The sequence below is a fragment of the Hoplias malabaricus genome, chromosome 7, assembly GCF_029633855.1.
Source record: "Hoplias malabaricus isolate fHopMal1 chromosome 7, fHopMal1.hap1, whole genome shotgun sequence".
Taxonomy (NCBI): domain Eukaryota; kingdom Metazoa; phylum Chordata; class Actinopteri; order Characiformes; family Erythrinidae; genus Hoplias; species Hoplias malabaricus.
The window spans coordinates 33251669-33273787 of NC_089806.1; the positions used below are offsets into that span (position 1 = coordinate 33251669).

General features: G+C 37.3%; 2 protein-coding genes across 2 annotated transcripts in view; one reads left to right on the forward strand and one right to left on the reverse strand.

The window, feature by feature from the left end:
• Positions 1-1471: 1471 nt before the first annotated feature.
• Positions 1472-6711, reverse strand: ptgs2b (prostaglandin-endoperoxide synthase 2b). Its single transcript, XM_066676356.1, has 10 exons — positions 6607-6711; positions 6271-6387; positions 6036-6179; positions 5773-5916; positions 5266-5447; positions 5045-5128; positions 4445-4691; positions 3728-4014; positions 3421-3568; positions 1472-2722 (listed from the first exon to the last, which is right to left on the reverse strand). Exons 1-10 carry the CDS (start codon positions 6665-6667, stop codon positions 2310-2312), a joined length of 1827 nt encoding a protein of 608 aa, XP_066532453.1. The 5' UTR covers positions 6668-6711; the 3' UTR covers positions 1472-2309.
• A 1071-nt stretch (positions 6712-7782) lies between these two features.
• pla2g4ab (phospholipase A2, group IVAb (cytosolic, calcium-dependent)) overlaps positions 7783-22119 on the forward strand; it is a 32932-nt gene continuing 18595 nt past the window's right edge. The window contains exons 1-8 of the mRNA XM_066676728.1: positions 7783-7881; positions 9236-9399; positions 13923-14071; positions 16708-16789; positions 17609-17757; positions 17864-17977; positions 18116-18153; positions 20853-20997. Of these exons, the coding sequence (XP_066532825.1) occupies positions 14039-14071; positions 16708-16789; positions 17609-17757; positions 17864-17977; positions 18116-18153; positions 20853-20997 (561 nt within the window). The 5' untranslated portion in view covers positions 7783-7881; positions 9236-9399; positions 13923-14038. The remainder of the gene's footprint in view (positions 7882-9235; positions 9400-13922; positions 14072-16707; positions 16790-17608; positions 17758-17863; positions 17978-18115; positions 18154-20852; positions 20998-22119) is intronic.

The window sequence follows — 22119 nt, forward strand, 5'->3', positions numbered from 1 at the left end:
TAATTTGTAAATTAAGGCTTTTATCATTTTTAATTCACAGATTATACTCTCATACACTCATTTGTATTAATGAGAAAAATAAATAAGATTTTGCTAAGTGCATTTCAGAATGTTCCCAGAAAGTAGCCAGAAATGTTAGACAAGTAAAAGTTAAAAGCATCAATGACTTCTAGGCATTGAGAACATAGATTTGCATAGCTGATGTTCAGCCAGCCAGTGGCAGGTTTGAACACTTCCTTTATCTTTCCTAATAATAATAATAATGACTTATTTACACTGGAGTCTGTATGTCTCTGTAATACTTCTCACAGACGTTTGTTAACAGTCAATATTCAAACAAATTTGTTCAAATTTGTTCATATTTAAATATTGGTTCAGTGCTCATATTAAAAAAAAACAAACAAACAAACAAAAAAAAAACATAGAAATTGTTTTTCCAAATTGGTTTAAAAAATAAATGCTTTTAACATGTCCCAGAACATATTTTTAAGTACTGTAGTGTCAGTCGCATGCCTGAAAGAGAGAAAACCCACACAAGCAGGAATACATAAATGCAACCTATTGTCCCAGAGTTCATTTCTGGTTTTGTCTACTTGTGTGCAAGTCCATATTGTGTGCAAGTTCACTCTGAGCTGTGATACTTAGGTAGGCTAAAGAAAGTCTAAAAACAACACAGCCACCTTGGTAAGCCAAATGTCTTTAAGGACATGCACAACAGCATGTTACGTTTTCTGGAAAAAGTATGCTTAACATTCTGGGTTCTGAGTTTGCATCAAAAAAAAGTTTGTAAGATTCAATTCTGCAATCTTACCTTTGAGGACATCATATTATCCCTGTTAGTTCCAAATAACAGGCCAGGTGTTCATGCAGGGATAGAGAGTTAACATGTTTTTTCTCTATGTTGCAAAATTAGTCATACATGTCTCTTTAAAGGGGACAAAATATACCCCTTTTCCAGAAGTTAACAAAGTTCCCTGGGGTCCTAATAAAGCATCTGTGACATGCTTTGGTCACGATAACAAAAGATCAAACACATTAGCCACCTTCTACCCCTGTATTAACCCATGTTAAGAATGACCAGTTGAATGCCTTTTCCTTTAAATGAGAATGAGTCACAAGTGCAAAGAGGAGCTTTTTAGCCTTTTTTGCCTAGTTCTCTTTATTCTCTGTTCTTGTTTCTCAGGTTTTATTGCACTTTGAACAAGGAATACATTTTCCATTATTGATTTTTTTAAATCTTCATGTACATATACATTTCTTACCAGGGATTACAGTCTTTTAAATCTTTGACAATCTTCTGGGGCATACAAATACAATGTTTATATATTGCAGTTTTCTCTTGTTCTTTGTTCTCGCTGCCTAAACACACTGCACCCTTGAACAGCCACATGATTTTCCAGTCTGCATCTAACAAGTTATAACAAATGTGTTCCTCCACTCTCTTTTTTCTAATCTTGCCCTTTCTAAACGTGTCTTATCTTCCTTTGGGAGAGCTGAAATGTTTTGTCTTAATCTTGCTGCAAATCTGGCATCTTGATTTCTAGCACCTGGCACTGGCTTGCAACCATGATAAAAAAATAAATAAATAAATAAAAGCCAGAGAAAGTTTCCATCTGAAAGGGGGTTGTTGTGATTTTACACAAACATTTATTCACAAACTTTCTTCACTGAAAAGTATTTAGCAACAAACGAATCACAAGTGAGACATGAACCAACACAATTTTGAAGAAGACTTAATATAAAGTTTATTGTCTTCTTGCTGAATTATTTACAATTTATTTTTTATTACCACCATTCAGGTTTTTAAAAAAAATATTGTGAACAATTCTAAAAATCAGTAATTATACATATAAAAGAAACATTTAATTAAATCTTTTACATTATTTTTTACAATTAATTTTTTTAAAAAGTGTGTGAGATTATAGCTTTCAAAAATAAATAAAAAATATACTGCAAGAAATACTAGTCAAATGACTAAACACATTGTTAGGAAGACATTAAATAACCTTTCTGCATGATGGACTATAAACTAAAGGTGTATAATTCAAGTATAATTTTCTTGGAATAAAACAAATAACCAGCTAAAAATTGCAAAATTATACATCTAAAAAATTGAGGTCAGTAATTGACTGGCGACACAATGCAAATAAATAAGGAAAAATAGTACGTTTTCTAACATTTGTATAAAAAATGGTGTTGATTCATACAAAAAAAATTTTCAGATTGTTTTAAATAAATACAATAAATATGGTACAAATAAATAAATAAATATTTTTTTTCTATAATAATTTGATCACAGTAGAGAGGAGTCAGAGTTCAGATGTTCTTTCTTTAAGAATAACTGTTGGGTTGACTTCTTTTTGACTGGAATGGGCAGTACTTGCGTTAATAGTGGTCAGTACAGAGTCCTTTACATTAGGCACATGGAAAGATGCCAGGGGACAAGGCCCCTTGACATTATTACAGACTAGCTTCTGCAGGGATGCACTGTTGACAATGTCGAAGCCAACTTTGCCACCGAATGTACTGGGTTTCCAGTACTCAGGGGAGCATATGGGGTTTCCCATAAGGCCTTTCAGAGAGTAGGGGGCACCCATCTCCACCATGGTTTCTCCGAAGATGGCATTCTGCCGGGGCTTCTCAACTAGCAGGCCAGTGTACATCTCTACAGCGTCCACGTCCCCGTACAGCTCCTCCAGCTCTGCTGCCATCTCCTTTTCACCTGTCACATAAAACAAGCTCCGTAAGTTTGATCATTCCACAGATATTCACTGATAGTTATCTTAATAACCTCAGGGGGATTCCACTACAGAAAAACACAATGAATAGCAACAAATGCAAGTTAAGAAATCACCCTGCCTAATACTCTTGTAACTTTAGCAAAAATCGTTTGACGGGTTATTCTACTTAATTGAACAAACGACAGCATTCCCAACAACTAGCATTGCTTCCAAGTCTTAACTTGTTTCCATCTTAGAGTCTGTCACCATTGTACATTTGTCAACACAAGGTGGAAATACAACTGAGGTCATGGCACCTATTTGGATCTTGACTCATCTCCTCCAAAGCCACACATTAGCAGATCTGAGCATTTTAATCCTAATATAATGTGTGGCTCAACGTGTAATACCCCACAATGATCGAAGAGCACTCTCTGCACACTACAGGCTTGTCTGTGCAAGACTGTGCAAGACTGGAGGTTTACTGAAGCTTCCACTGTTTATACCGTGTGACAGACTAGTGTTAGGAATAGCTGCCTTCAAAGGCCCCATCCTTATTCCGGGCCAAACTTGTTTAATAGGTTTGTCTTAATAGTTGTCTCTCTTTGCAAGTATAAACCATTTGCATTCAACTTATATGGGTTTAATATGTGTTAATTGTGTTATTTTTACAAAAATAATTAAATATTTTCCTCTTCACCTGTCATATCTTCAAAGGAAGTATATGGCTTCATATTGAAGCGTTTTCTGTAAGCGTTCAGTGACTGGAAGCGCATCAGTCTGCTGTTCTCTATTGATTTCATAGCAACCATCAACACCGCAGGTGCAACATTGCGACCACCAGCCACCTGAAAAGAGAGAGTTACACAGTTGACGCATACAACTTCATAGTTTGTATTTGATATTTTTTTAGCTTTATATTCAGCTAATACTTTCTTTAAAAAAGTTTTTTTATTCTTCTTATAATGTAATAGCTACATGAACAACAGATCTAGAGCATTGCTCACCCTGCCTGCTATCTGCTTAGTGAAAGACTCCACCAGGTGGTTGACCCCATAGTGTGTCAAAATGGAGGTGTTGAAGAGGAACTGTTTGTAGCTGTAAACTTCATCCTGGATATGGAAGTTGTCAGGCATAAGAGGGTGCCAGTGGTAGAGGGTGTTAAATTCGGAGGAGATCCGATTCTGGTACTGGAAGCGCTGGCTGAACAGCAGCTCCGGGTCAAATTTGAGCTTGAAGTGGTAGCCACTCAAATGCTGCACATAATCCTCAATTACGATTTTAATGGTTTCACCTGCAGAAGACAAAAGTAGAGTTCCTGTTCAAGATGACATAACAAATTTCTGTGGTGAAACCTGAGAAATAATTGTGATTCTGCATGAAACCTGAGAAATCTATGAGTGTGCTAAATATTCTGCAGCATAAAAGTGCAGTTTGGGGGGGGGGGTAGTTGGGGGGTGAGGTATTAAATAATAAAATTTGAGTATCAGGCTTTAACTGTGAAAATGGAAGTAAAACATTTAAAGAGTCACATGCTCGAGTCAGGTTTTGCTCACACATGCAAGGCAATAGATTCAGAGACTAAAATATTTATAAACCCAACTGTATAACATTTTTTAACAATCAATCTTAATATGAATACCTCTGAAATAAGCTGGTCAGCTTTAGGTTGTTATGTGGCTAAAATGAAAAAAATATAATTTACACAGGTTTTCCTTCCTCACCAATGAGGATGAGTCGTGTGGTCTGGAAGAGTCGCTCATCGTCCCAGTCTGGATGCTCCACTTTGAGAATGTCACAGACACGGTTGTGTTCCCGAAGCCAAATTGTAGCGTACATCATGAGACCTGGGACCAGACCAAAGGCTTCGTGACCTACAACAAAGCGCTGAGACTCAGGTACATGGGGAGGGTAGTGCATATCCACTTGGACGTCGCTGACTGTGGGAGGGTACACCTCCCCGTCCACAACCTTAATAAAAAAAATAAATAAATAAGACATTTATTTAACCTCATATATTTAACACTATATATAATATATGGTATCTACTACAAAAATCTACTGAATCTGTAAATAAATAAATTTTAAAAATCACTTAAACTTCACACTCTCACTATTAGTGGGTAATAATGACAACCTTAGGTGGGCTCACTGTTGGTTCCTGATTTCTTAATTAGTGACAATAGTGTAAGTATTCTGATATAATGAAATTGCAGTTACTTTCCATAAAAAGGAAGAATTACTGTGTATCTACTTGAAAAGGGAAGTTCGCAGAGGCAAAAGTGTGTCACAAGGCCATTCAGAGGCAACATTAAGTAACCTACCTGAAATTTTAGCTTTCCGTCTTTAAAGAGACGCAGCTTGTGCTGGCGTTCAAGTTCCTCTCCGTAAATATGATTCAAGTCAACCTGAAGCAGATGAATGAAATGAAGAAGATAATGAAAAAAAAATTCACTTTCTTCCTGAGGACTCAATGAAATCACATTATTTTCTCATTGACTTCGGTCAGATTATGCAAAGAATATAAAGATATTTTCACACTCACTCCATGGTTCTTTCCTCTGGTGAATGCTGGGCCTTTCTTCATATCAGTTTTGAAGAACTGATGGGTAAAATGCTGGGCAAAGAAAGCAAACATCAGACTGGTGCGCTGCGGATCAGGGATGAACTTCCTCCTCAGCAGGAGCTTCTCAGCTACAATCTTCACATCTGGCAACACTTTGTGACCTGTGAAAGTGCATCAGAAACAATTCAAATTCAGGATTTCTTACCTACAGCAAAGAGAAATTTGTTCAGTCTGCAGAAGAAAAAGGCCTGGAAATCAAGATCAGTTATAAGACAGTTTATTGGCATGCTACTTTTTAAACTAGCATGTGGAGCACCATGTAAATGCTTGCCTAAACCTAACACTCAAGCATGCAGCCAAGCTGGTTGGACATGCAGATGTGCTGTACGCAGCCTGAAGGCTGATGATGTAATGAACCAGTGAGTTTCTGGGTAAGCTAAAAAAATGCTAAAGAACAGGTCTGGAGTGGAAAGAAACAAGGCTCACCTGCGACACCCATCGGCGTTGGGCAGTCCTGAGAAACAGGGGGTAAGGTGCGTGTGAAGTAGGACAGATTGGAATAGGCCTCCCAGCTCTTGTACCCATAGTCCGAATTATAGGTTGGAGGACTGTCGATCAAATGGGACCGTGCTGATCAGAAAAAAAAGGCAATGTTAGTGTGAGTGTTAACATATGCTGGACTACTTTGAGTCCTGACTTGGACAGTTAGAATATCATAAGACATGGTAAAAGTATATTCATTGCCTTACATGTCAGAACATAGCGCATGATGGCATCCCTCAGGAATGAAATATTGTTGATGATATTCCACAGGCCTTTGAAATGAGTGAGGATGTAGTGCACTGTGTTTGGTGTCGGTTTCAGGCTTATTTTGATCTGGGTGAAGAATTCAGCTGTTGAGCAAAATACATTGTGAAAAAAGCAGCATAAAAAGGAACCCTGAACAAACATTTTGGCCCAGGAGTACAAACAGTTTGCACTTACGTTTTGTGCAGTTCTGCCCATAGTATCCAGTGCGTGTGCAGTCACATTCATAAGAGTCATTGCCAAGTGCTGTACAAACTCCTCGATTCTGGCATGGCTGGGAGCAACATGGATTTGCTGCATTCAATAAGAGAAGAAACAGAATTCAATATGTAACTCAGACCTCTGCTTTACTAGGGAACTATGTATGGCCACTACATCCCACAGTGGTTCAGTACTTCATGACAGGCTAGCATTGAGGATATAATAATATTAATAGCCTCCTTCTTGTACATTCATATTAAAAGACCTTAATCACATTCATGTTGTATGTGTATATTTGTTATAATCACTCACCTCCTCCGCAAGCCAAGCTCCCCAAAAACAGGTACAGATAGATAGACGCAAACCAGAGCATTCCAGCGCCTCAAGGTGTGCCTTTTCCTCTCGGGTTTACAGCACAAATAAGCAGTACACGACTGAGGTGCGCTTTTATAAGCCCACAGCAGTGACGCCATCCAGCGGAAGCTAAGCCCATGCGGGTCACACTAGTTTGAACAAGGCTCTCTTACGCTTTTTACAACCAGATGGTGTCAAAAAGCAGCTTTACGGACATTGGAAATCGAAGCTGGAAAAAGAACCCTAGGGACAATCCAAGGCTCACAAGGTGGACTCATCCTCCTCTGGTCAAATATTTTTTAAACAAATGAGATTTCATTTAAAACTAAAGGTAGAAGCAGCAAACCCCGTTCTTTTAGTTTCCTCTCCGGTTACGGGCGGAGCTATCGCTGCACTGAGCCTCTCTGACAGCACTGGAAAGGAAGACCGCTTGGTTTCTTTAAAATTTTGTCTTAAATAAAATCTTGCCCCTTTTATGTAGTTTATTTGTGTTTTTCTGCGCTAAACGTTGTACACTTGAATCTTTTCTCTCTGGGAAGATTATGATAGCCTAAATTTACTTGGCGTTTTCTACTGTAATCCCTTCATTGTTATATTTAAGAGGTTACCACAGAAAAGCAAGAACAGAAAGAAACCGAGCTCCTAAAAGGAATTAGGAAGTAAATGTGAAGGGGAATTTCCTCACGACTGTATTTGAACGGTGGTATAAATGTTAGAAAAGCGGTGATGTGCTGGCACAGCATATATTTATAGGCAAAGCTACTTAAAACAGTAGTTAGGATAGTCTGATAGGCTAAATGTATCTGAAAATGCTCCCAACAGAGGAATAAAAAAGGATATGTGTAAAGTCTTATTCCTCATATGATGGTAAAGGTAATGTAAATCATAGAATTATTTTGTTCTTTTCTTTTCTTTTATTTATTTTTTATGTACCGTATTGTTTTGAAATAAATAAATAAATAAATAAAACTCAACCAAACAAGTACAACAGGCTATTGTTTGATGCACCCTAGGAAAACAGAATTATCATGAAACACACATAGAACATTAAAAAAAATCGTGGGTCTGAGCATGCGCAGAACCGCTTATTAGCGCATATCAATGAGTAGCACGATTAGACAGAACACCTGTTCGGACCCGTAACCGTGAGTAATGAGGAGCACTCTCTCTGTTTTCAACATTCGCGGCTAAAGTTCCGTGCCACTCGCCCAGTGAGGAGGCATGCCGCTCTGGGTATTTAAATATAAACATTAAAACCTAAATTTCATTGTACTGCTGTGCAATGACGATTCAAAACGCATAATAAATAGCATAAAGCATAATAGTAGGCAACAAAAAATGTATCCCTTTAAGTACCTTTTGTTTGGACTAAATTACTGAATTTCACACAGGGCACATTTCAGTCATTCGCTTTTACTAAAGGTAACTCATCTTCGAGTCACAGGACTAGGATTAGAGCAGGTGGGGTCATATAGACAGAATTAAATCTGTATATGGTCAGAAGGCCAGTTTTAGGCTAACCCAGTGTGTAAGATCTAGACAGTACTGTAAACTAACTAACGAGTAGACTACAAACTGAAAATAACGAATCATAGATTTAAAGAAAGAAACGGAAACAGACTAATTACAATTGAATAATATTAAATAAAGCTGAATTTGACTATAAACAATCAGTTAAAGTGGATGTGAAATTTAATAAACTGCTAATATATCTCACGTTCATATTATACGCAATAAAGGATCCGGAGATTATAATGTTTCTTAATCAGGCAATGTTTATATAAAAGTTTCCCCTTTATTTATTTATTTATTTGTTTATTTTTGCCTCGTTAAATGGTCCTTAATATGGGCGATATTGTAAATGATCTTTCTTTCAAGTTTCATAGAATTGTACACGCTGACAGCAAAACGTTGGAAATCTGATTTTTTTTTTAAATTAATTTATTATTTTTATATTTTACTCTGCTGTATCAGGCTTATATTTTTTTTAGTTAATGTCTTTTGCTTGTCTCGTGCTTGAGATAACCTGCATACTACTCCAGTCAAAACAATTAAATAACAAAGGGTTTATGAAATAGTATTAATGGTTTCCTCTATATGTACATTTGGTGTCTCAGGGATTGTTCTTGCGAAAGGTTTCTGTTTAAAATCAACATAACAGTGAAATTAAATACACGCCCATGGAAGCCGTTGATAAAAGACATATTTTAAATTTTGTAGGCACACAAGAAGGCGAAGCTTTAAAGACAGCGATTAGTGAGACTAAGTTATCTCTCTGATTCAAACATCATAACTACCACACTCATTTTCCCCTGACAGCCCTATTGTCCAGTCTCGCCCCTGAGTTCTAATTGGTCAGGAGTTTGGAGGATCACCTCAGAGTATGAACTTTTGACCAATCATGTCACAGGAGGGCGGGGCCTGTCTGAAAACGGGCGTTAAATAAAAGACAGCTGAATTCAGCGCGGCGTGTGTGCGCTCTCTAGTGGAAGAAATTACAGTGTGGTCCAAGTTATGAAAGTATTTATGCAGCGGTACACGCGCGCACGCACATGTTTCTGGAAAAAGAGAACTGTGGCTTTTCCAGGCACGGTGTAAACTCGGGTCTGAGATCAGGGGCGTGCTGTGAGACGAAGGAAGGCCGTCAAGCACCTCCTCCTCGCTCCTCAGATGATGGTGACTCTGCAGCTAGGAGAAACGCGTTTTTGTCTGGCTTCCAGACTTGAGTCAGTCTGCAGCCTCCATGTTTGGGTGAGTAGACAAGAAACTGGTGCCTGCTGGAGTTTTAAGACTTTCTGTTCGTGTCCAGAGCAGGTGTTTAATGTGAATTTGTTTTTTGCGAAATTGAATTTTGTACGGAGTCCTGTTGGTGACATTGGCGTGCGAAGGGTTGAAGGGTTATTAAATCGCTACCGCACATTATAATTTGCATTCCCGCGCGTTATTTAGTCGTTTGCAGGCCTTGATTGATTTTAAAGTGCTGTCACCAGCAGGGCTCCGTCGTTTTAAAAATTTAATAGAATTCTTCATCACACGTGTACCTTTTATGTGGATTAAACCTAGTCCTAGACTATGTCCCCCTTTCAATATAGAATCATATTTAGTCCGCTGTAGTCTAGGACTAGACTTAATCCCTGTCTGGTAACCACCCCTATATGTTACATCGCTTAGTTAGAACCTACTTCTGGAGATTCTCTCTCCCCCTTCCCTCCCCCTCCCCCTTTTCTTTTGTATCCCATCTTTAACTGTACCGACGTTGAATATTTAAACAGATTAAATTGTGTATTTTCTATTTGCTCGAGTTCTCTATTTTCTCTGAACTCCTCTGCAGGCTTGTGTCCGATAGCGACTCAGTGTGAGACTGCCCACACACTGTACGGCAGCCCATCCATCTTCCCTCTGAAAACAGGTGGTGCCTGCAGCCAGACGCCATGTTATTTTTTTCCCACCCGTACTCGTGCATGTTCAAGTGGAAACATAGCTGTGCAAAATGTATTTTATTAAACTTTACTTTTAAGGTTATGTACATATACATTTTTCTAGATGGAAAACTGTACTGAATATTTGGGGTTCTGCTTTTTTTGCTCTATTCTTGCTAGTATTGTAGCAGTACACTAATACATATTTTCCCATAAAAAAAGAAAGAAAATTAACTAGACAGCTAATAACCTCATTAACCTAAATTTCATTGTGAACTCTGGGCAAAGACCTTATAGGAGAATCTAGCCTTTCAGCCACCCCTGGGCATTATTTTATTTAATTTTTAAATCATTAATTTCCAGGCTCCTATCTCCATGAGGCCTATTAACCAAAATCAAAAAGCCACAATATCATTCCAAAAACATATTTAAAAGTATGTAAAAATTTAATCTGATATAATTCACAATGTGAAATTGTTTTTACTATGGCACAACAAAATCCAACTTTCTGCTTGTATTTTCTTTCATACATTAAAGACAGCATTTTTGTGACTTGTTAATGTGGGAGATTTATGGGATCATGCAGTATGAAAGGACTGCATAGTGTTAACTTGTATATAGCAGAATTAATATTTCAATACTTTAATGACCTCAGAATTCAGATGATCCAGTGGCATTCAGAGGAATGATGTATGCAGTAGAGGAGCTTATAGAAATTAATCCAATTTTCATTATTGAGAAAATCTGCACAGGCCCTCTATTATGAATGCTAACGACTAGCTTAATTCAGAGGTGTATCATCTCTGGAATAGTTCTGATGATAAAATCGACAATCATTTTGTGCCCTTGGGCACATGTAATACATTTTACGTAAGCTAATAAGGTCATTACCAGACCTTAACATGATGTCCAGAATTCCCCTATGTGAGATACAGATGTCCAGTGGATGGCCTGTGAAAACTGGCATTGAACCTAGCAGTGCAGCAGAGCAGAAATGACCAGCCAACCACAGCAAAAGGAGCCTTGGTTCAAGCCTTCATCAGTGTTGGCCCTGTTTCACTAGAGCTACGTGACTAACAGCAACACACAGAGTCAGATACACACTCAAATATGTAGTTAAAAGAATTCTACCTTTAAAGTGTATTGTGATGTCTAATTTAAATAAATAATCACTTTGAGGTTTGAATATCTGATTCATTCATAGCTTCAGCTTAAAATTGATATTACACAGTAAAACTAAAAATACAATATAAATAAATAACTAGTGCGAGTCCATTGAGCTGTGTAGTTGATCAGTCAAATTATGGGAGTTGATTCAAAACTGAGAAGTTATGTAAACTTTTAAGTGTTCGTTCAATTCAGAATGTCCATTTAGCATCAGATTTTTTCATTCAAAACTTAAAAGGAGCCATTAATTCTAATGCTACCATGCTACAACACTTAGAGCAGGGGTTAAGACCTGTGAATAGTTTCTTTTAGCTTTTATTAGTTTTCACATTAGCCCCATGTTACATGACTCAGTATGAATCACCTCTAAAAAGTCTTTCCTTTTAGTGCATTTGTTTTCCAAATTGTTCTCCCAGTGTCTGCGTGGGTTTCCTCCGGGTGCTCAGATTTCCTCCCACGGTCCCAAAACAAACGTTGGTAGGTGGATTGGCTTGTCAAACATGTCCATAGGTATGAGTGTATGAGTGAATTTGTGAATATGTGTCACCCTGTGAAGGACTGGCGCCCCCTTCAGGGTGTGTTAGTTCTTTGTGCCCAGTAATTCCAGGCAGGCACCGGACCCACCGTGACCCTGAACTGGATAAGCGGTTACTGACACTGAATGAATGAACATTTTCCAAATTTCATCATCCCAGCAAGAACCGCAGTTATGTCAAAGACAATTTTACATAAAATACACTGTAAACCTCAATAAGTTAGAAAGAATTTTCAAAGTTATCGTGTATGGATGAGTGCTGTAAGCCGCTTCCAGCTCCACACTCACTTTACTCACTTGATGCACGCATGGCCAAGTCTTAAACACTCACTGCAGTTTACATGGCAAATGCAAGTCAAAGCAAATAAGAATAATTTTAGAGTTTATTAATCAATTCAAATTAATGCATTTGAATGCAATACAGTATTACAGTTTAAACTTGAGCAAAATTTTTTAATTCTCAGGACTTTATGGAAATCTTCACAACCTTAGTGCCCAGTCAGTGTCCAGTTAGCATCATAGCATGACCTGGCATGAAAGTATGACTCATTTTGACTGGCTAAAACTGATATGTTCACTTTGGCCTAAGTGTTAAAGCACACTACTCTGCTGAGTCACAGTCGTTAGTCTTAACCAGAGAGGTGAGAGTGGAAATGTGTGTATTTTTTTCATCCTGTTACTAGATGCCTTATCTCGGTTTTCTAGCAGCTTCCCCTTCTGTCTCTGGTTCTTTCGCTTTCTCACAAATAGGCTTATCTGCAGTTCAGAAGCCTATACCTGCAATACTCGGTTAATTATTACAGATAATGTTCAAAACGAATACTCAAATCTGTAACGACGTTGCTCCCTCCTATTTACAATGTAAAACAAAGTTTGTTTTAAAAAATCTGGTGCCTGAACTTATAAAATTACCAAATGAAATGGGAAATACGAACAGAATTGTATGGAGAGGATTATATGAAGTTTTTTGGTCATGCATTTCAGGGTTACATTTGTGGTTAAAAAAAGCACTTGATACCCACTCTCTTCTTTGAGCTGTTTTGCTTCTAGTGGTCCAAGTGGTTTGAGTTAGAACCTGGCTATGTATGTGGACCTTTCAGTCAAGACAGTCACTTTTATCTACTATCTAAGTATTGTAAAGTATCTGTCAGTCTCCAGATTTGAACCCAGTTTTTGAAGAATGCACTCTACAAGCAAAGGTCCAAGAATATCAAGGAACTTGATAAGTTCTTCATGGAGGAGTGGTCCAGGATTCTTCTATAAGCTTATTCCAACCTTAAGCATAACAGAATGTAGATTATTTTCAGGGGAGGCTTCATAAAATGATTTGAAATCATTTGAAAAAATAAGGCAAAATGACATTGAATTTCAAAATACATTAGTAATACAAATATGCAGCTTTACCGTTTTAAGGTAAAAATATCATTTTTGGTATGGTTTATTTAATAGAATATTTCTTGAGTTTGTTGAATATTTTATCAGTGTGTAATATATTTGATTAAAACAGGAGTTCTTAACATGGGCCATGATCCCCTTTGTGGGTCCTAAAGTGCTGTGTAGTGAGATTGGTTCTACAGAAAATCTAACCAATGCAAATTGGAGCTCTGGCAGATAGAGATATTTCTGGAGGCCAAGACCCACATAATTAGTTATATTGTACAGACCCACCAACCAATCCTAATTTCTTACTAAACTCACTAATGAAACACATTCTTATAGCAGCAAGAGACAGAAGTTGAAGTGAAATGAAATTGCATGCATGCTGCTGTTTCCCAGTGCCATAGAAGGCTTTGTGTTTCATTCTAAATTAGATGTATTTTAGAAGTTATTGTGCATTGTGGGTGGATTAATCAGCAGACAATTGCTAAATGGGTTTACTGATTAGTGCTATATGATTTTCTTCTACAGATTGCTTTTTGTGGATGATATTTTTGATTGGTGTCTTCGCGTTAATATGGGTAATATATGCACAAAAGTCATTGTTGCTGTTGACGTGCAATAGTGGAATTCAGGTTTCTCCTTCTAGCCATTTATAATGTTAAATAAATATAACTTAGTTGTGGAAGTTGCAAAATGTCATTCTGTTTGGTTTATTAGAAACTACCCCTGTTGTGCCAACAATCAAAACAACCTTTTTCTTATGTGATTTCCAGTGTGGATAAATGAGAGCACTTCTTCCTTCAACATTTCTTTATTTGATGAAGCCACGGCCATTGAGGAGGACGAGGGATAGGCAGACGGACCTGGTTACCACAGATAAAACATCACTATGTCATCCTTAGACCCTTACCAGTACATCATTGTAAGTTCAGTGAACATGCCTGGAAGAACTCTTCTTGCAACTAAAATATCAGCATTTTTTTATTTCAGTGAACTTTACACCCACAGTTTCTGATGATATAGTAAACCAGTGTGTACACAGCAAATTATCCAGTGTTAAATCCACACTATTAGTGTTAACTTAACACTGAGAGTGTTTAAATTATTACACTAACAGTGTTTATAATAATGATAATTTTTCTTATGAATGTGTGGGTGTGTTCTGGAAATATGCCTATTACTCATTATGTTGTTTATTTAGGGTGATTGCTACCCAGTACCCAGTAGGTTTGATGTAATATAGTATAATTTAATACATATAATAATAATGTAATAAATGGCAACAATATTAACATGTTTTATTTAAAAAGCGTAAAGCATTCTTCTTATTAGCAAACAAATCTCAGTGTCAATCAAATATAGCAAAGTACATAAATCTATATTAAAATCTAAAGTTAAATACATATTTTGTGCTGTCTAATTTTAGAATTCATGTGCCATTCATGTGGCACTTTGTTCTTTTCTTTCTTTTTAAACAAAGAACATATGTTGCATCTAAAAACAATAGTTTTTGAGTTGTGTATGTTGTTACCAAATCCTGTGGTTTTGGCTGTGGGACTTTGACCTTGTCCAATGTCGTATTGTGATTCTAAAACCACAGTTCATGTCATGTTTTAATTCTACTGGACATTGATCTAATTGTAAAAAAAAAAAAAAAAAAAAGAAAGAAAAGAAAAGACATTTTCAGTGACCATGTTGAGACAAAGGAATATTGACTACAACGTTTTTCTTTTAATTTAACATTTTCACATTTAAGAAATTAGAATTCATATTATTGCAGTTTTATAACTGCTACTTTCTACTTGATACAAGATCTCAGCTGCTCAGCAGTCCGTGGTAACTTCTGATTCTCCTCTTCATGATACACCATAGGAGACAGATCTGTACTGCAAGTAGGCCACTCAGACTCACACATATATTGTCAGTGAAGCCACAGTGTTGCAGCCTATACACAGTGAGGCCTGGTATTGTCTTACTGAATAATTATTCTCATTTCGATTAAAAAAACAAACCAAAAAATAAATATTGCCTTTATGGCGGTGTATGTCTCTATAAAATGCCAGTATTCTACTTTAAAACAATGATGCCTTCACAGATGTTCAAGTAACCCATGCCATGGGCACTGAACGCCCCAATGACGATGTCTGTTTTTCATGAAAAAATTTGTTTCCAATGATTAAACATGGATTCATCACACCAAAGCAAAGGTTTCTGCCGTTTTCTAGATATTCTGATTAGCTTGGGCCTGGTGAATTCTGGCATTTCTGCACATAATATATGTATGACATTTTCCTTCTCGCAATACTATGTAAAATACATGATGAAAGACCAAAATTCTTCAACATCAAATGCTGAGAACTTGCACTCTGAAATTCTCTCACAACTTTAGCCACAAAGTGTTAAGCCACAAACCATCTCTTTCTGCAATGGCTGAAACTATGCCTGATGCTTCTATTACACCTTTATAATTCAACTGTGTATAATGTAATGCTTTAAAACAAAATTATTTAAATCTTCTGTGAAGTTTTCACTTTTATTTTTTGAGTGTGTGGAGGATCACATTATAATCGTGTTAATATATACAAAAAACAAACAAATTGGTCAGTAAATCAGCCTTTTAGCTGTACTTTTGCCAGTTAAATGTAGGTTTAAGGGAACTAGCAAATTCTTGTTTTATTGCATTTTACAGACAGTACCAACATTTTGCAAGTGGGAGTTTTAATTTATTTCTCTGCATTATATAGGGCTATTAACATGTGTGTTTTTAAACCTCAGGAACCAAACACGTAAGTATGAATTACAACTAATCAATGAAATGCTTTTTTAATCTGTTATCAGTTTCTAAACATTAGAATATGAGAGATATATACAGCTTTTAAATGGTTGAATACAAACTCGGATAGTTGTTGAGGTGTAAAAAAGTGTTATGTTAGATGTGTATCCACACATACTTCTTATTCATGTCAGTAGCCTGTCTGCAAGCCCTTGGCATTGGCTGGACTGCCATTTTTGTTTGTTTGACCTACACTTACTTTAGACCTTACACATGGAAAGTTATTTCTTGTAGGACACCTAAATAGATTTCCATTCAAATATATTCTTCAATATGTTTAAAGAAGAATTACAAACCCAAGCGAGCAAGAAAGAGGATTTATTTTTGTGATTTACATTTAATGAAAAATGACTTTTCTTATATAAAGGGAGTAAGAAATAATGGAAGTGTAAAATGACTGTGCTATTTTTTCATTGTTTGTCACTAAAACCAACAGAAAATCGTTGGAAGTGGACACACAAATTTAAACTTAGCTCTTTCTAGAGTTTAGAGCTCAGGAGGCTGAGCAAGTTTGAATTTCCTCTTAACGCCAATATTTCTTTATAACATTTTATCAGACTAACGTGGTGATATATTTATTATAGAGTTATGAAAAGTTTATTAATAGAATCACTGTTGTACATTTTGTGTTATACTCATAGAATGACATTTTTTTAACATTAGCTGAATGCTAAAGATTTTCCCTGTTTTCTCTGTTGTTTGTTTCTTGTGTTTCTGCTTTTAAGGTAGAGCAGCAGTACTCCCACAAATTCAGAGTGAAAGTTCTACGGGCAGAAAATGTCACAAAAGGAGCACTAGGGGACTTGTGTACGTTGCAAAATATTATTTTTGTGGCTTTGATAGTCTCCAGATCAAAACATCTGATGCCACATGTTAAATATCACCCAAATGTAGAGATGCATTGACATGCATTGAATTTGTGAGTTGAGTTACTGTAGAGAGTACCTATTGCACTTGAGTAAAGCTTGGTTAAGCGTTGGGAGCACTCTGGAGCAGCCAGAAATAAGCCTGAGATTGCCATGCCCAATGCCAACTGTCAGCAAAAGGGGAATGAATCCCCACCTCATAAGGCTATAGAGCAGAGAGACCACATTCTCTGAAGTATTGGAGCACAATTCACTACTTTTGGGATAAGTTAGAGTGGTGTTTATAAGCTGTGATCACTCAGTCATCCAGCCTGACCTCACTAATGTGGCTCAATGCAGTCAAATCCTTACAAACTGTAGCAAAATCCCTTCCCAGAAGAGTAGAGGCTGTTATGTCAGCAACAGGAAATTCAGAAACATCTGTTTCAGAAGAAATGTTGGATGAGCAAGTGTCTACAAATATTTGGATTTATGAGACTAAAGGATCAGTTAACACTGCACAAACTGCATGTCTAAATCATCACACACTTGCCACAAACTCTGTAAGTTATGTTATTAAAAAGTTTTCATTGTTTTAGCTAATTTAGTAGAATTGTTCCAATATATGTGAACACCAGTTCAAGTTTGTGCACCTAACATTAGTAAGGGGAACTGCTATATTTGTAAAGATCGTGTTGATGCATAGATCTTGCAAACATCCTGTTTTATTTTTGTCCATTAACTGTTGCTAAATGCTTATACTAAATGTTTGTGCTTGCAGTGGACACCCCAGACCCCTATGTAGAGTTGTTCATTCCCGCAGCTCCTGAGAGCAGGAAGAGAACTCGGCACATAGATAACAATATTAACCCAGAGTGGAACGAGAGCTTTGAATTTATATTAGACCCTAACCAAGACAATGTACTGGAGGTAACTATTATTTTTTTGTCCCTGTTGTCAGAAAAATTTTGGACATGATAGTTAATGAAATTGAACAATGTAACTAATATATACTTGTCATACGGGATGTTTTCAGTTGACTTTAATGGATGCTAATTATGTGATGGACGAGACCCTGGGTTCAGCATCATATAACATTTCCAAACACAAAGTGGGACACACACAACTGGTGACATTTCTCATAGGAAAAGTAAGAACATTTATTAGCAATGGAATCAAATTTCTTTCTTTCTGTAGATTATTGTGTTCTAAATCGGTTGTACTCTGATGCTTAAAGAAGTAATAATCTAAATTAGACTAATAGTCTGCCTTTGTATTGTTCTGACAGGCAACCAACGTGTACTTAGAGCTGAGTTTGGAGGTGTGGTACGTATACTTGTGAACCTGACATAGTTGATAAAGCTCACGTAATGCAAAGAGGGTGACATTGTGCAAACACAATGTTTATTTTTGGCGTGCTTCATGAATGTTATTTTAGTCAGTGATTAAACAAAGAGGAGGAATCCCATTTACACTTGGCACATGTAGCGATGCTGCGTCATTACCCCTGGAATGTTTTGAATCTCATTCTAATCATAAGTTCCAGGCTCACGGTTCAGTCAGTGATTCCAATGACGGATGTGATCACCTACAGTGTCAGAGGAGACAGTTGCCACCCTGGGGAGGTTCTCAGATCAAGTAACTCTGACCTCCCTTACCTGTCAAAATTATTACTTAGAATTCACAATGAAGTTTGCTTATTGGACTTCTGTTGTAATTATAGGGTGAATCCCTGATACGTCATTGGAACACAGAAAAAGAATAGCTCTTCATGTGTGCTGTGCTGCACGTTTGCAGTGAAATCAGAGAAGCACTGATAAATTATCTAAATTATTGGCATTGTGCATTCATATATTATCACATGCTTCTAACTCTGTGTGATATGAAGCTGAATTTAGCTACTTATTCTTTGTCTTTTTGTTCGAAACATTCAGTTCCGCATTTCAATGTTGAAGAAGCTGCCAGAGCTAGAATGTAATTGCTTTAACATTTAATGTGGAGCTGGGTATTCTGAGACATCAGCATGCTAGTAGTGATGTTTTATGCTTGTTATGATGTCAAGGGGCATAATACAGAGAAATTACATTAAACTAAGATATTACAATGCGTATCATAGTATTTAAAAAGAAAACACTGACATTTGTGCCATTATTTGGTCACTTGCTTCACCATTTTGGTGGTTATTCACTAGGCATTTATAGCTCTTTGTTTGATATCACAGTGAAAAATCTCAGTTTCAAGGGGTATATAGCACTGCCCTTCGGCTCTACCCCTCTTTCCCAGGAGAGTTGAGACACTAACCCTGCCTTTAAGGAAAGCAGAGGGGTAAGGCTAAGCGGAGAAATAGTATTCACCATTTCGCCTGTTAGTTATCCAGTGATTTACACAGCTGAATAGGGAATACAGTAATACCTTGATTTACTGTATTCCCTGATTTTAATTTGTTCTGTGACTGAGCTCATAACTCGATTTGCTCGTTTATCAAATTAAATTTCCCTGTTAAAATTAATTTAAGTGATATTAATCCATTCCAGGCCCCCCAAAAACCACACCAATGTAAATTAATAAAAATGTACAATGTAAGTAATAAATAATTTATAAAAAATAATAATGCATAATAAAAGAGAATGTAAAGAAATAAACTGGTTCTATTAAGTGTATTTACCTTGAAGATCAGATGAAGATGTTGGCGGAGGTGGAGAAATTGGTGGAGGAGGTCGGAGGATTTTTTCTTTTCATACTCTAATGCTTAATGCCCGTTACACACTTCTCACTAATCGTGCTATACACTTAATGCTAAAATGCTACAAAGAACATCAGAGATGCTTGCAGGGCAAGCCAAGTGGATAACCAAGTGAACCGAACGCTCTCTGGGCTACGTAGTGTCGGGTGGTATAAGCTTGCTTGCTCGTAACTCATCTTGGCTCACATTATAAAGCCAAAAATTGACTGAGCAACAGCTCGTATCTCAGAAAATTCATAAATTAATTCACTCGTAAGTCAAGCTTTCACTGTACATGGAATGTCTAACTTATTAAAGTTGTTAAGTCCAGTGCTAACAAGGGGGTGCCACATGTTTAATTAATAACAGAATCATCTAGCTCAACACTATCCAAGGCTACCAGAACAGTTTTTCCCTAACAAAAAGTAAATAAAGTAATTTTACATGGAATGTGTTCCCTGTAAATTATGGGCTTGTAAATAATTGTGCTTGTTTGGGATAAATTTTTCTGGTACCTCAAGGGTATTGACTGGTGCAGCATTGCCTTCTATTAATAGATTCTCGATTACTCGATATGGGATTTTTAAAGAAATGTTATGCCCAATTTGTTCACACTTAATAACTATGCATTGCCACCCAAATTTAGCCAAAACGTCCTCAAGGTTGTACCCAGATGTTCTTGTTATTGCATCATGTCTGGCCCCAGTAGAAGCCTGTAGTTTTATCTGTGTGCATTTTTTTATATAAATAATATGCAAATCATGCAAGTAAGTGGTTTGAAACTGAAGTGTAATGCCTTAGGCGTGCAGCGTTCACAATGCTTATTGGTGAGGTACTTGTTTCCATTACGTATTAGCTACACTAGCCTAGAATATCAAGTGGAAAGGAAATTAGCAAACTTCAGATACCAAACGTGCCCTGTTTGATTAATCACATTTAGTGTACAGGGTACACTGTCACAGAACTATTCCTTTAAGAGAATAAATAACATGACAGAACGTATTTAGATCTGTGATAAACACTCTGCAAAGTGAATGATAGTACACAGCTGGTAAGCAATCTCGTATAAAAGCTAATCACTCCGTGAGTGTTATTTCTTATATATCAACTTCAATGGCTCACTAGTCCAAACCCTTCCCATATGAATACGCATTGGTATTTACCATTGCCACAAGTGAAGCCCATCAAACCCTAATAGGAGGTACCCATGTAATAATACTACACATAACATTGCCCTGTACTTTATAATATATGTTGAAAGAGTCTCGTTTACCTTGTGTGGTCTGTCTGTGACTGTTCACAGTTCTGCCATGGATCTGCGCTTCAGCTTGGCCCTATGTGACAAGGAGAAGCTGTACAGACAGCGACGGAGAGAGAGAGTGGAACTAGGCATTAAGAAGCTTCTGGACATGGAAAAACCTCGCTTCTTGCCTTCTGCCCCCCATGAGGTGTGTTATACACTAGCCCTTATGTTCAGCAGACATGACAGCTTTGGAGAATGTTAACTTAGGAATTGAATAGAGCAGGGGAGCACGGTAGCACGCAGCAGGTAGTGTCACGGTCACACAGTTCCAGTGTTTTGGGATTGTGGGTTCAAGCCCTGCTCTTTCTTAGATGAGTTTGGTGTATTCTCCCCGTGTCCCTATGGGTTTCCTCCGGGTGCTCCGGTTTCCTCCCACAGTCCAAAAATATACATTGGTTAAAAAAAAAAAAAAGTGTCAGTAGGTGTGGATGTATGAGTGTGTGCTGCCCTTTGAAGACTGGCACCCTCTCCAGGGTGTGTTCCTGCCTTACGCCCAGCGATTCCGGGTAGGCTGGGTCAAAATACCCGATGCTGTGTCTGACAGAGAGAGATAATGCCCTCAAGCTTTGAGCTGCTTAACAGAGAAACTTTGTTCTCTAAAGTTAGGGGTCTCCACCCACTGTATCTGGGATGAGACTGAATGATCCAGAGCTAATCAGCTGTCATTAGTATGAAAGATTTTATGGCAAGCTTTTATAATATCCTCAAGTGAGGGCGGGCAAATCTGTCAGTTTTTCAAAGAACTAATAAATATGTTATAGTTGAAAACAGGTTATAAAAGCAGTACAGGATGGGATATTTTTGTACGGTCCTTGTTTTACTCACATCAAAACAAAGCTTGAATCTCTTTATTTGTGCAAGTTGTCAATGTTTCAATGCAAAGCCCTCACATAAATAACTGCTGATGCAAACCTTGCTGGCTGTGTCAGAGATCTAAAAAGAGTTTAATACTGTATAATTGTTTATTTAATAATTGAGTCAAACTCAGAACCAAATCCCCATTCACCTGTTTCTGATGTTAGAACACTAAATGCTATGTTAAATGACTCGTACCAGAACAGGATCTGGGTAAAACTGTGAAGAGCAAAGAAACAAAGAGTCTTAAGAAATCATATGGTTGTTTCACAACCAGAGGTGATTCTTGGCACATCTGTTGGGCTTAAACTGACCTGTGAGGGAGCCGCTCTGATCTCAGACAGCCTGGCTATGCAAGAGCTGGTTATGCAAGATATTCTGCCATGCAACGGATGTAGTCTGGGTTAACAGC

Coding starts and splice junctions, on each gene's coding strand:
- ptgs2b (XM_066676356.1), bottom strand. CDS start 6,667: ATGCTCTGGTTTGCGTCTATCTATCTGTACCTGTTTTTGGGGAGCTTG. Junction 6,388..6,606: donor GAGCTTGGCTTGCGGAGGAG/GTGAGTGATTAT, acceptor TATTGAATGCAG/CAAATCCATGTTGCTCCCAG. Junction 5,129..5,265: donor CCAGAGGAAAGAACCATGGA/GTGAGTGTGAAA, acceptor CATCTGCTTCAG/GTTGACTTGAATCATATTTA.